Source organism: Condylostylus longicornis, unplaced genomic scaffold (assembly GCF_029603195.1).
Source record: "Condylostylus longicornis isolate FDR11 unplaced genomic scaffold, ASM2960319v2 ptg000109l, whole genome shotgun sequence".
Lineage (NCBI taxonomy): Eukaryota > Metazoa > Arthropoda > Insecta > Diptera > Dolichopodidae > Condylostylus > Condylostylus longicornis.
Genome location: NW_026578077.1, coordinates 178,342 through 192,878, shown reverse-complemented (window position 1 = coordinate 192,878; position 14,537 = coordinate 178,342). Strand labels below are relative to the sequence as shown.

At 34.6% G+C, this 14,537-nt stretch overlaps 1 protein-coding gene across 1 annotated transcript in view; it reads right to left on the bottom strand.

Moving 5' to 3' along the window:
- Window positions 1-474: 474 nt before the first annotated feature.
- Window positions 475-14,537, bottom strand: part of LOC129614444 (FERM domain-containing protein 5) — a 31,107-nt gene continuing 17,044 nt past the window's right edge. The window contains exons 5-9 of the mRNA XM_055529031.1: window positions 7,861-8,082; window positions 1,731-1,888; window positions 1,589-1,677; window positions 1,304-1,521; window positions 475-1,244 (exon numbers count right to left, since the gene is read on the bottom strand). Coding sequence (XP_055385006.1) covers window positions 676-1,244; window positions 1,304-1,521; window positions 1,589-1,677; window positions 1,731-1,888; window positions 7,861-8,082 — 1,256 coding nt within the window. The 3' untranslated portion in view covers window positions 475-675. The remainder of the gene's footprint in view (window positions 1,245-1,303; window positions 1,522-1,588; window positions 1,678-1,730; window positions 1,889-7,860; window positions 8,083-14,537) is intronic.

Sequence of the window (14,537 nt, the reverse complement as noted above, 5' to 3'; positions counted from 1 at the left end):
TTTTTTTACGTTTTGTATTTTTGTATTACTGTTGTTATGATTATTTTGTGCCCAAAAGTAAAAAGTCTCCTTTTAATTTTCAGTTTCTGAAAAATTTGATTTCGGTATACATAGCGGCATTTAACCAAAAAATGCTTCAATTCAGTATCTCTTACTTATTTCTGGTAACATCGAAACCTACATGCAAACGGTTGTGTGTACCAAAATTTTCATTTATATGAAAATTGAAATCCGTAAAAAAATAAATGTATTATTAATTCTAGTATTATAGAATGATTAAGGTTCATTATAGAAGCGAGAACTGTTTTTTTTTGTATGTCAAATAAATATTAATATGCAAAATATATGTTACATTTTTTTTTATTAAATCCTATTAACAAAATGGTTTTTAATATTTAGTAAGAAAATTGTTCTGTTCGTATGTTCACAAATATGTATGTAATGAGTGTTGAATATGCTAGAAATTCACGACATATGCAATTATTTTTATATAAAGCATTTAAAATATTATTTATTTTTTTTTTTATAATGTTACAGTTTATTTTAAAATACTGGTGTTACTTTAAATTTAATTAAATAATCTAAAACTCTATTTACATGTGGAAAAAGAAAAAATAATTGTTTTATTTTTCTAACTCTATTGTTTAAGTACATTTACCTAACTGTCTTTATTATCTACCATTTTTTTTTTAAATAATTTTTGATTGGTAAGTAATACTGATATTTTAAATTAATCATCTCAGGTAAATTTCTTAAATAAGCGAAGCATTCTAGTTCTGATTCAATAATAACAACAACAAAAAAGAATGTTGTTGCTGCAACAAATATAAAAGATGGTATAAAAACCTTTAACAGTTGGAATTTTTTGCTACTCTCATACATTTTTTTTGAAAATTTACTATCTTCATTATTAATTAAACTTAAAGCATTCGCCTTTCCCTGTTTTCCAGTTTTTTTGGAATATAGCAAATGTGTTGGATGTTGGAATAGACCTCGATGTCCTTCTGAGTACGGGTTTGTTAGTCCACTTTCTGTGGACGAGTGCTCAAAGGAATCGCGGAAGTAATATTCTAGAAATTCAGTATTATTTGTTGATTCAAAATTTGATGCACGTAACCTTTGTTCTTCTGTAACTGGCTCTAATTGCGCAGGGTGACTATCGGGATAAAAGTGTTCGATACATCCCATAACATTATTAGTCCCTAACGGCTCTGACATTGTTGAACGAGGTAAGCTACTATATCCTTAAAAGAAAATATAATATTAAAAATTTGTGATGTCACATCAAAGTAAAATATTTTACGTATTTGAGCCAAATCTCCTTGAGGACTTGAAGGTGTTGCGGGAACACTACTTGCTCTTTTTGTAGGAGTTGCTGAATTCAAAAGCTTTTGTTCACGCAAATTGTTGATACTCTCAGTAAGAATTTCTCGTTCAGTCCTGCCAGTATATTTGAACTTTGTTCCCCAAGAAAAAAATCCTCCACCAGAAACAACAGATGCATTTTGACTATTTGGAAGCCTAAAATAACGAATTAGTTAATTTGAACAAATTAAGAAATAATTTATAAAATATGGATAAAATCTACGTGAAAAATAGCATCTGCTCAATGGCGCATCTCCATACATAACGGCAAGAAGATCCAGTAGGACATTTAAAACCAATTGTATGTTTTTTCTACAGCGAAATAATTTAGTTTACTTGTGTTTTTTCAAAATACACATACTCACAGGTTCACGAGTAGAATCAGTGTAGCTCAAGTGCACAATAAACATTTTTCCTTCATAGTTCAATTTACTTACTTCAGACCATCTAAAATGCTGCGACCTCTTTCCAGTTACAAAAGTAGAAATACCACTGTAATTTATTCCCAAATAAAGTTGGGTTCCTAAGATCAAAACGGTTGCAGTTAATTGATTTCATACATCACAACTTAGAAGTAAAGTGTATAAACACTTTACTATAAAAAATATTATGACAAACACCTTTAATGAGAAACCCATTATCATATACATGTAATTTTAAGCATTATGATTTGATTCAGTCAATTACTATTAAAAATTACATGCAAGTTATATTAAATTCCCTTACGCCAGAAATACCAAAAAATAAAAACATAACTTTAGAATAAAATTAAATCGAACGTTGCAATTAAACTTTAATATTTTATTACGTAACTATTTGAAATAATTTAATTGCAACGTGATTTACCAAAAAATAAATTATTAACACGAAACTAAAATTAAACTTAAATGTTGCAATTCTCCTCATTTACAACTCTCAGTTGTAGCTCTCATATTTCATTATTTAAAATCATTTAATTGTAACGTTATTAAACTTATACAAATTAAACTAAAGCAAACTTCTAAATATTCAAATTACAATAATTCAAACTTTCCCGTGAGAGCCTTTCTAAACAATTTTTGCTTAGTAAACATTTATTCTTTATAAATATCATAAACGCAATAATAACTTTGCTTGGTAATACTATGATAGCGTAGTAGCTTAGTAGTTATTAAAGTGATCGTTTGTCGTTTAAATTCCAATATAATAAAAATCAGTTTATATTCTAAAATATCAATGTGTCTAATATGTAAATATAGGTAAAAATCATTTTTTTAAATGAAAAAGAAATCAATAAAAATAATAAAGTATTTTTAAAAAATATTTTTTTTATGCTTTTTCGAAACTTATAGTTTAATTTGCATACACCTGAATTTCAAATGGACAATATTTTTTCACTCATAGGAGAAGCATAGGACTAGTGCATGATATCATAGATAGTCATGTTCTAGTTTCGTTGCGTTATAGAGTTTTAAACTATGTAGGTGGGTGACTAGCCTGCCGTAGTCTTTTTTCTTTATATTCAATATTTAAAGTTATTAATATTTATTGTTTATTTTTTAGATTTTTAAATCTTTCGGTTAAAGGATCGGTGTAATAACCATTGCATTATGGTCAGATAAATGGACAATATTACAAAAGGAAAAATTAAATTTTTATTTTAAAAAATTAATTGTCGGTTATATGTGTATCAACATTAGTCATTTGCCGAACCTGAAGTTTGTATCTAAAATTTTATGTATGCATATATATATATGTATGATAATTGAACATCTAAAGGGAAAATATTTCAACATAATAAAATAAAATAAAGCAACGTGCGTATTATATATTTTCTATACAAATATGTGATAAGAGTTCAACAAAAATACGATACAAATCCAAATTCAAATTTGTTCACCTAAATACTCTTTCGATTACAACAAGAATGATCAATCCTATTGTATTAAACCATATTGAGACATACTTATATACAAAAATTATGCTCAGGGAAATTAAAATAAATTTTAGGGTTAACCTGATGGGTAATTAAATTAAATTTAAAATGAATGTTGATCGAGAGCAAAATTGAATTAGCAGCTGATAATCAAATAAGGAAATAAATTAGTCTAAACTAGAGCGACATGCAAAAATAAAATTAGGAGACCATTCGAAATGATAGTTACAAATTTTCATCCTCATCATTCAATTACAATCTTGATTTAACTTTAAAAAATTCTAAGGATATCAATAAAATTTATAAAATAGGTACAATTCAACATACGAGGGTTACAAATGAAACCCTTGAAGTAATAATACAGTCTCTCTATGTAGAAGATGTGAAAGATATGGGCTCACGTAGAAGTTAAACCACCGTCTACAAAAAAAACTGTAGAAAATAGTATGTTGTCGCTGTAACAAATATAAAAGGTGGTATAAAAAAAGCTTTATCAATTTTTCTACAGTTAACAATACATTATGGAATATACTTAATGCATCCGATTTTTATTGTTTTCCAGTATTTTAGAATTTTCTTTCAGAAAAGTTTATCGCTTTAAAACCTATAGAAAGTAGTATAAGACAAATATAACGTAATTTAATAAAAACTATAGTGTAAATAATAATAAAAACTAGAATTGAAATCTCATTGAGATTTAATGTAGGTAGGGAGGTAGAAACAAAAGGAAATTTGTTGTAATATAATCTATGCTAAAAAACAGAAATAGGAACATATTGTAATAAATGATATGTATATCATTAACAGTGTTGCGATAGGTCTGGGATAAAACTTGAAAAAATTTTGACAAATGACAAGGTGAGCAAAATAGAAAAATATGTGCTGATAAATGCTCTTCAAGAAAGATCAAGCACTACAAGAAAGATCGAACCTCCTCCTGTTATATTAAGAAATGTAGGGGGAATATCCAAAAATAAAGACGATGCTAAAAGAAGCCAAAATAAACTTAAGGGTCAACATGATGAATAATAATCAATCAACGTTGATCAAGAAAAATACTACAGGGAATTACAAAAAAATAAATGAATCGAAAGTAGAATGGCATACCTACGAAAATAAAATGGGAAGACCCATTAAGGTGATGGCTAGAAGCTTGCATCCTTCGTGCCAACCTGATGATATTAAAAATGAGCTAAAAGGGAGGGGGGTTTAAAGTTATTAAAGTTATTAATAAAATTAGAAAGCAGAATAAAGAAAATAAGACCGCTATGATCTGACTTCCCCTCTTTATAATAATCTTTGAAAATTCGGAGGATATAAATAAAATTTACAAAACTGATGTTCTTCAGCACATGAAGATTAAAATTAAGGAGAAACAATTTAGTTCCTAAGTGCAGAAGGTCAATTTGCCTTCATTTATCGAGAAATTTTAGTAAGCAAAAAAAAAAGAAGCTCCAAAGTGTACAACTTGTTCTGAAGCACATCCTGCAAATTACAATACAAATTAAATAAAAAACAAGTAAAAACGTTTCAGTCGGTATAAACCGATTGAATTATACCCTGCACCTTTCGTTGTTGTATAGCAATTACTCCAACCTGTGAAACCATTCTATAGAAATTTCACGGATATGGCTGATTTATAACTGGACACACAACTGCCAAGTTTCATGAATTTGACTTTATTTTTCCAAATATTTAAACTTTTGGACTTGTATGGGAGCTACTCGTAGCTGAAGAGCAATTCAACCAAAACTTCAGAAATATATCTGACCTATAACTCGACACACAACCGCCAAAGTTTCATGAATCTGACTTTATTATTTTTCCAAATATTTAAAATAAGCTTTTGGAGTTGTATGGCAAGTACCCGAACCTGTCAAGCAATTCCATCAAAACTTCAGAAATATGTCTGGCCTATAATTGGACACACGACTGCCAAAGCTCATGAATCTGACTTTATTATTTTTCCAAATATTTAAAATAAGCTTTTGGAGTTGTATGGCAGGTACCCGAACTTGTCAAGCAATTCCATCAAAACTTCAGAAATATGTCTGACTTATAATTGGACACACGACTGCCAAAGCTCATGAATCTGACTTTATTATTTTTCCAAATATTTAAAATAAGCTTTTAGACTTGTATGGGAGCTACTTGAACCTGTCAAGCAATTTCACCAAAACTTCAGAAATATATCTGGCCTATAACTCGACACACAACTGCAAAGTTTCATGAATCTGACTTTATTATTTTTGAAAATATTTAAAATTAGCTTCTAGAGTTGTATGGCAAGTACCCGAACCTGTCAATCAATTCCTCTAAAACTTCAGAAGTATATTTGACCTATAATTGGACACATGACTGCCAAGTTTCATGAATCTGACTTTATTATTTTGCCGAATATAAAAAATTTGCTGTTGGAGTTGTATGGCAGCGACCCGAACCGGTGCAGCTATCCCATTATAATTTTTAGAGCATATGTAGAATATAATTGGACACATGTATACAAAATTTTATATTTATAGCTTTATTAGTTTTTGAAATATTTAAAATAAACTCTTTGAGTTATATGGCAGCTACCCGAACCCGTTGTCCGAATTAGTCCAATAACAATAGGGCTCGTCCTTGGCACAAAAGAAAAAACTTGTGAAAGTTTGGTGTCGATTGCATTATTCGTTTTTGAGTTATCGTGCGAACGGACGGACGGACGGACGGACGGACGGACGGACGGACGGACGGACGGACGGACGGACGGACGGACGGACGGACAGACGGACATGTCTAAATCGACGCAGAATTTTACGCTGAGCAAGAATATATATATATGTCCATACCGCAGATGACTCCTTCAAGTAGTTACAAACTCCATACCAAAGTTAATATACCCTTCACGAAGTGCAGGGTATAAACATAGCATTTTTATGCTGCATTGTAGGAAAAAAACTTAATAATTAGCGCTTTATTGCTGAAAATATATGTTAATTTATTTAATTGATTATTTCTGGCAACATTTATATGATATGTATAAGAACACCGTGCTCTATTATCTCGATACCCAATTTACTTTTTTTTACGTATAGAACGCATTTAGGAAAAGTGTACAATGTCAAAAGCTTTAACTAAGCTTTTTGGAATGTGATACGTACACGGAAACCGAAAATCTTGATTTTGGATTGTAAAATTGTAAAAATTAGAAAAAATCATTTGTTTACCCATTTTGTTTATTTTATTTTATTTTTAATTGATGAAATTTTTTTTCCAAAAATAAAACTTTCTGACATAACCGAGAGAAAGACATGTTTTGACAGCTGTAAAATTTCAAAAGTTTTTAAAACACTAAATTTTACTTTACACTTGAAAAAACTGTTAACATTGAAGAAATGAAAATGTCATCATTTTCTCTCATTTTTGTTCGAAAAGTTATATGCCAGACGATTTGCAACAATGCGAAAACTTTATAAAGTTTGCAAAAGTTTTTAAAAACTTTCTCAAACCAGGTAGACCTGATATTTGAACGAATAAATTTTGCTACATTAAACAAAATACAATTTCATTTTCTGACCAATTTTAAAAGACTAAATATTTTAAGGGAGTTTAATTAAAAAACAAACAATTTTTATTTTATTTAACTTACAATCTATGCAAATGAAACTATCTTTTAAGTGTTAATATTCAAAATAAGAAATAACTAATTTGAAAAATTCGAATCAGTGGTAATTGTAGAATAAAATAGATGTAATACATAAATCGCACAATGAAGGCTGTCTATTAAAATGGAACCTGTTTTCCCAAAGATTTTTCATTTTTTTTAAACGCGATTATCTTCTTTTAAAAAGTCAATGTAAAATCTTTTAAAAACTCAATGTAAAACTAAAATCCATTATGCCGAATGTGGCATTATGCAAATTTGGCATTTGGTTTCCATCGCTTAACGTGACTTCTTTTTATGTAATTTTGCTTAAATTACAATAAAATAAAAATGTACTTGTTCTTCTAACTTTTCTTGCAAATTTTGAAACATTGCCTTTTATAATATTTTATAGTACACTATTTATACATACAATAATAACCATACTGTAATGTTTTTCTAGATAAATGTAAATGTCCCAGATTGACATAAACTTAAATCCAACGCAGCAAGTAAGCACAAGTGAACTAAAACTATTACATGTCTTTTATCTATTAACAAAACGGTCTATTAACAAAATTTTTGGAAATACTTTGCATCTTATTTCATAACAATATCTTTATTTATAAAAAAATGAGAAATTTTTTGCTCCCTCGAAACCCGTTCTCGAGATATAATAATTGTATCCGAAATCATTGGTATTTTCTTGAGGATTTTTGTGACGAAAAATATTACGAAAAAAGAGTTAATTTCACGATACTATATAAAATAATTTCAATTTAAACAATGATGCCTATATAAAAAGGATTCAAATAAATGTAACGTGTGTATAGTCTGTAAGATGTCTCATATTGTGTGTATGGTCATAAACGTATCATGAAGTATTATAACATAGTAATATATGTATACTGCCTAGAATATCCCAAACAATTATGTATGTACTAAAAAGTAATACCTCTGTGATCCTTTACTGGATGTGGATCGACCCCATATGTTTCCAGATTCCTGGCAATACTCATAAATTCGTCCATAGCTACTGAAGGAGGTTGTCCCGATTGACGTTGTTGATGTAAAGACGTCACTTTTTTTTCCAATGCCTCTGTCTGCCTTAGCGCCAACCGCAAAGCAGCAACATAATCACCCGTATGTTTTTCTGGATTAAAGTCTCCAATTTCCTCTAAAATTAATTTATATTTTTATATAGTTAATATTTTTACTAAATTACTTAGTAAAAATATGTTAAATCACAATTTTTAAGAGGTTTTGTATAAATTTCAGTCCTTAATATACTTAAATAAAAATAAATTTATCTATCACAATATAAAAAATAAATGTTTATTTTTTGACTATTTTTATTTTAATTACTGTACATATTTATTGTAAGTTCCGCTCATTATTAACAAAAATTACTTAAACTATAGGAGGCATTTCGAAATTGTTTCGAATTTTTCTCCAATTTTTCTATTTTTAAATATTTCATTCAAATCCCTTTTAGGGTTATTTAACGTACTTATAACGGATTGGGCTACAAAATATCCACAATAAGGTATGCTTATGATAAGAGCCCACTAATATGTGCTGCCTTGCATGAGGGAATTATTCTCAAAGGCTAGGAGAAGAAAACTCCGAAGGAAAACAAACAAATGCAATGAACAAAACACGAGGATTGAATACCCCAGGTGGTAATCCAATAATGCTGGAAAATCCACACTCTTCGGAGGCCGGTATCTTGGATTCTGGGGGAGACTACTTATTGCACAGTAGTTTGGCGTTGATGGACCCATTAAAAAGAAGATCGGAGGTCATGCGATCACCACCATTGGTGATTGCAGAGAAAAAGGACAGAGTTAAGGATGATAACTCTGAGAAAAGTCTAATAAGTTTGCGGAAGACAAAAAAGTAAACCCAAAAGGGTAATATGAAAAGGCATCTCATACAGGAGAATAAATTGGATTCTCAGGACTCGAGAATAACCGAGTTGGAGAGTCTTTGTAAGGTGCTACAAAACGAGATCTGCAAATTACAGGCAGAGAATGTAGATTTTAAAAATCAAATAAAATCTGCATCAACAGAAAAGAAAAACAAAGATGAGGAAGTTATCGTATATGAAACCGACGAGGAAGAACTGGCAAGAGAAACTGACTGGATCCTAAAACAGAAGCGAAAAATGGAAAAGCCCCCTGAAATAAATTCAAAGACTACAGTTAAAAAAAATAATGAAACCAGCCCTAAAATGAGGGCTGAAAATCCAAAAAAGCACAAGCCTCCTCTGGTTATATTGAGCAACATTAAGAACTACTCCCACATAATTAAAATAGTAAAAGAAGAAAGAATAAACGTTAGGGTCAATTTGATGAATAATGACCAATTAAAAATAAATGTGGAAAATTAAAATGAATACAGATTACTAACAAAAGCTATAAATTAGGCTAGACTGGAGTGGCACACGTATGAGAATAAACTGACGAGGCCAGTTAAAGTTATGGCTAGAAATCTCCATCCATCGTGTGAGCCAGAGGATATAAAGAGCTTATTAGCAAAGGCTTTAAATGTCTAGATGTTGTAAATAAAATCAAAAGGAAGAAGGAAAATGGAAAATATATTTCAGTAAAACTTCCGCTCTTTATGTTATCTTTTGACCATTCGGAAGAGATAACCAAGACCTATAAAATAGAGTACTTACAGCACATGAGATGCATAGTATGTTGACTAGAATTGACGAGATCTCTAAAAGATTATTAAAAATAGAAAATGCATACACTGAGATGTATACGAGGACACTAAAGAAGCTAAGAAAAGATGTACGTGAATGAGGTACGTATAGTAACTTGGAATGCTAATGGTGTTCTTAATAAGAAACAAGAATTGGAGGTCTTTGTCAAAACGAGAAATATAGATATTTGGTTGCTGTCGGAGGCTCATTTGACATATTATGCGAGCCTTAAAATAAAGGGCTATGATTTCTATAAAGCGGTACATCCCAGCAATCAGCCAAGAGGAGGTAGTGCAATACCAAGCAACCACCCAAGGTCTTTCCGTCCAATCAGCCTTACTTCTTTTCTATTGAAAGCAATGGAAAAAGTGATTGATAGATTTATACGGGACGGTGCACTGGGAAGCAATCCCTTGCATGAATCTCAATACGCCTATCAATCGGGAAGGTCTACTGTACTCGCTCTGCAGAGTCTGGTGGGGGTCCTTGAAAACTCACTGGAAGTGCGGGAGGTAGCAGTTGGCTGCTTCCTTGATATAGAGGGAGCTTTTGACAACACCCCATATCATGTCATCTGTGAGTCGTTGCACAAACGAGGGATTGATGCTACGACTAGCAGATGGGTCAATCGGATGCTACAGGATAGGATTATTAAGTCCACCATAGCTGACGATATACTCTTCATCTCCGCTGCAAAAGGATGTCCGCAGGGCGGGGTTCTTTCGCCCCTCCTGTGGTCCATTGTAGTGGATGATCTAATAGCTGCTCTTAGGGGCTCCGGGGCGCGTGTCTGGGGATACGCTGACGATGTGGCCTTCGTTGTGCGGGGAAAATTTGAGACCACTATTTCTGATCTTCTACAGCAAAATTTACGTGTTGTGGAAAGGTGGTGCAAAGGCGTTGAGTTAAATATAAATCCAAGCGAGAGCACTTTGGTCGCCTTCACAATACGCAGAAGCAGGGACAGATTAACGAGCCCAATTCTGTTTGGTGAACGTATTAGTTACTCGAGGGAGGTGAAGTATCTGGGAGTAACCCTGGATGATCGTCTCTCTTGGAATACCCATATCGATAGAGTTATCGGGAGAGCTACGGCGGCCTTGTGGACGTGTAGGAGCTTCATCGGGGGGACCTGGGGAATTAGTCCCAGAATAGCACTGTGGCTATATACGGCCCTTGCTAGGCCCATCGTCACCTATGCGTCGATTGTATGGTGCCGTAAAGCTCAGCAGGCGGGTGTGCGGGCCAAGCTGGAAAAGCTACAGAGGCTGGCCTGCCTGGGATGCGGACGGCTCCCACCGCTGCATTGGAGGTGATGATCGGATTGCCGCCACTGCACCTCCATATATTGAAGGAAGCTCGGCTGGTGACTTACCGACTTCTCTCTGGCGAGGACGGGGCAGGGCTAAAGTTGGCCCACAGAACTCACAGAGACTTCATTGAGGGCGATCCGATTCTAAGTTTAACCATGTCAGATACCTGTCTGCCGCGGTACAACTTCGACCACAAGTACAGGGTTCTGTTTCCTGATCGATGGACGTGGGATCGGGGTGGTCCGGTACTTAGGTCGGGTTCGAGCGTGTGGTGTGCGGACGGGTCCAAAACGGAGTCGGGTGTGGGCTCGGGCGTATACGGTGTCCGCCCGGACACACGTGTATATGCAGCCTTTGACCCGTATTGCACAGTGTTCCAGGCCGAAATACATGCAATAGAGATCTGTCTGAGAATCAATTTGGAAAGGGGGTATAGAAACCGCACCATCTATGTGTTCTCAGACAGCAGGGCTGCACTGCTGGCGCTCCGTTCAGCTCAGGTTACATCCAAGCTGGTCTGGAGCTGCCTTGCTGCACTTATGGAATTGGCATCGGAAAACAGAGTGATGCTCATTTGGGTGCCGGGCCATAGTGGCCATGCGGACAACGAAGTTGCCGATGAGTTGGCGCGTGCCTTTGTGCAGCCGCTGCCTTTCTGTGGTCTGCCTTCTTCCGCCGTGGGGGCCAGGCTTGCCTGCCTACTCGCGGCGGAATGCAGTCGTCACTGGCGGGACACGAAAGGGTGCCGTCATGCGAAGGTGTTTGTTCCGGCGTGCTCCGGCGGATTCGCTGCGGAGTTGCTGGGGATGAGCAGGAGCCGGGTTCGCACTATTGCGAATTTCTTCACGGGGCACTGCCCGGTGAAATACCACCTGCACAGGCTGGGGAAGTCGGGCTCCCCTCTGTGCAGATTTTGTGGGGGTGGCGATGAGACCGCCGTGCACATTCTCTGCGACTGTCCGGCACTGGCTGTTCGACGCCGTAATTGTCTTGGACATGGGTCCCTAAGTGTTCGGGAACTATTGTCCAACTCCCTTAGGGATATCTTCGGCTTTGTGATTGGGACGGGGATATTATAGACGGGAGAGTGGGGTGGCTACAATAAGTCAAAAATGGCTGCGGTGGGTTGGGAGGATGCTCCTGTCCCACTCGTTTCCCTTAGAATCTACGAATCTACGAATCTAGTGCAATACTAATAAAAGAAAGTATAGAACATAATGAAGAATTCAAGATAAAAACGGCTGAAATTCAGCTTATTTCGAAAAAAATTAAATCGATTAACAGGACTTTAGTGTTGGTGCTGTATACAGTCCACCAAATTGCAGCATTAAGAAAAATACTTTTAAAGATCTTCTGTACAAACATGGACACAGATATCTAATAGAAGGTGACTATGATGCAGACACATACAGATTGGGGTTCTAGAATCACCTCAACTAGAGGAAGAGAGCTTAGAAAAGCTATTCAAGAGCTAGGTTGTTACTATCACTCCACTGGTACTCCTACTTATTGGCCTACTGACACTAACAAGATTCCTGATGTTATTGACTTTTTTATAACCAAAAAAATATCAGAAAACTTTCTAAGCCTTGAAAATAACTATGATTTTTTTTCAGGTCACTCCGCTGTCATATTAAAACTAAGTGAAAAAATAACTAAAACATTATTTAGGCCCAGTTTAACAAATAGCACTAAGGATTGGGTGAGCTTTAGATACGAAATAATAAACAATATTGACGTAAATATTAATATACAATCAAGAGAGCAATTAGATGTGGAGTTAGAAGGATTTATTAAAATCATACAAAGAGCTGCATGGAACAATACAAAAATGTCAAAGTACAAACCGACAGCAAATAGCTATCCTCGAGAAATAAGTGATTTAGTAGGTGAAAAGAGAAGGGCCAGACATAGATGCAACGTTCGCGTCACCCTGATGATAAAACTGTTTTAAACAGACTTTCTCAGGTGCTTAAAAGAAAAATCTAAGAATTTAAATCGGCAACATACGAAAATTATATAAAGAACTTGTCAGCTACGAGGGAAACGAATTATTCCTTATGGAAGGCGGCAAAGAGCAAAAAGAGACCGATTAGGCACGCTCCGCCACTGATGAAAGCAAATGGCAGTTGGGCGAGGAGCAATGTAGAGAAGGCCGAATTGTTTGATGATCACTTGGAAAACATATTCACGCCAAATGGAATAACCTCAAATGTGGGTTTGGTAGAATCTATCGCAAATTAAGCAGACAGCATAGCTCCACTTACTCAATTAGAGGTTGCGAAAGAGATAAGATCCCTGAAGTTAAAAAAATCGCCAGGTTTTGATCTTATTACTGCGGAAGTACTGAGAGAGCTACCAGACGAGGCATTGGAACATCTGACGAAAATCATGAATGCAGCTATGGATTTATAATTTTCGTCAGATGTATGTTCCTTGTGCTTGGAAAGTCGCGGAGGTAATTATGGTGCCCAAACCCGGGAAATGCTTGAGGGAAACAAAGTCTTACAGGCCCATTTCACTGTTACCAATGATGTCTAAGCTTTTTGAAAAGCTGCTATTAAGGAGATTGAAGCCAATAATAGAAAATAGGGGCCTAATACCAAACCATCAATTTTGCTTTAGAAGAAGCCATTCTACATTAGACCAGGTCCATAGAATAACTAATATTATAGAAAAAAGCTTGGAAAATAAGGAAATCTGCTCTTCCATGTTTCTAGACGTAGCACAGGCATTCGATAAGGTGTGGCACAGGGGCCTTATACTTAAGTTAGGGCAAATGTTACCATCGTCATTTGTAGAAATTTTGAAATCTTACTTAGATGATAGATTATTTAGAATTAAACAAGATGCTGAATACTTCACGCTAAGAGAAATAAAGGCAGTATATTGGGCCCAACGTTGTTCCTGCTTTCGGCAGGAATCGGTTCACATAAACTTCACTAATCGGAAAATAGTGAATCCACCACAAATTAACTTAAATGGAACGAACGTAGCGACTCATAACTCAGCGAAATACCTAGGAATGACTTTAGATGTCAAACTAAGGTGGAAAGAGCTTATAAAGAAGAAACATATAGAATTAGAAAATCAGAAATAGGCTCCTAGGTTGTAAGTCCAATTTGGCAATTGATAATAAGATATTAATTTATAACCAAATCATTAAACCAATATGGCGAAATGCCATTCAACTGTGGGGTTGTGCCAAGAAGACTCACATTAACAAAATTCAAACCTTACAGAATAAAGTTCTACGGGGCATGGTAAATGCGCCATGGTATATACGTAACAGTGATATCCAAAGGGACTTAGGAATTCCTTTTGTTGTGGATAAAATTAGGAGTGGTGCTACAAATCATTGGGCTCGTCTAGAACAGCTAGATAATGGCGTTATGACAAAAAGACTAAAACGAACAAGACCATTCGATTTAACACGAAATACCTTATGGAAGGTATTTCATTCCTGCACGGAAAAACCAAGTTAGCGCGGAGGTAACTGAACTGGTCTGTGGGACCAGTTTTATCCGTCCAGAATTTAGGTGATTTTTTTAGGGTAGGAGTCACGCTCACCCACTGTTGGAGAAAAAAGGCAGATAGAGCCGTCCT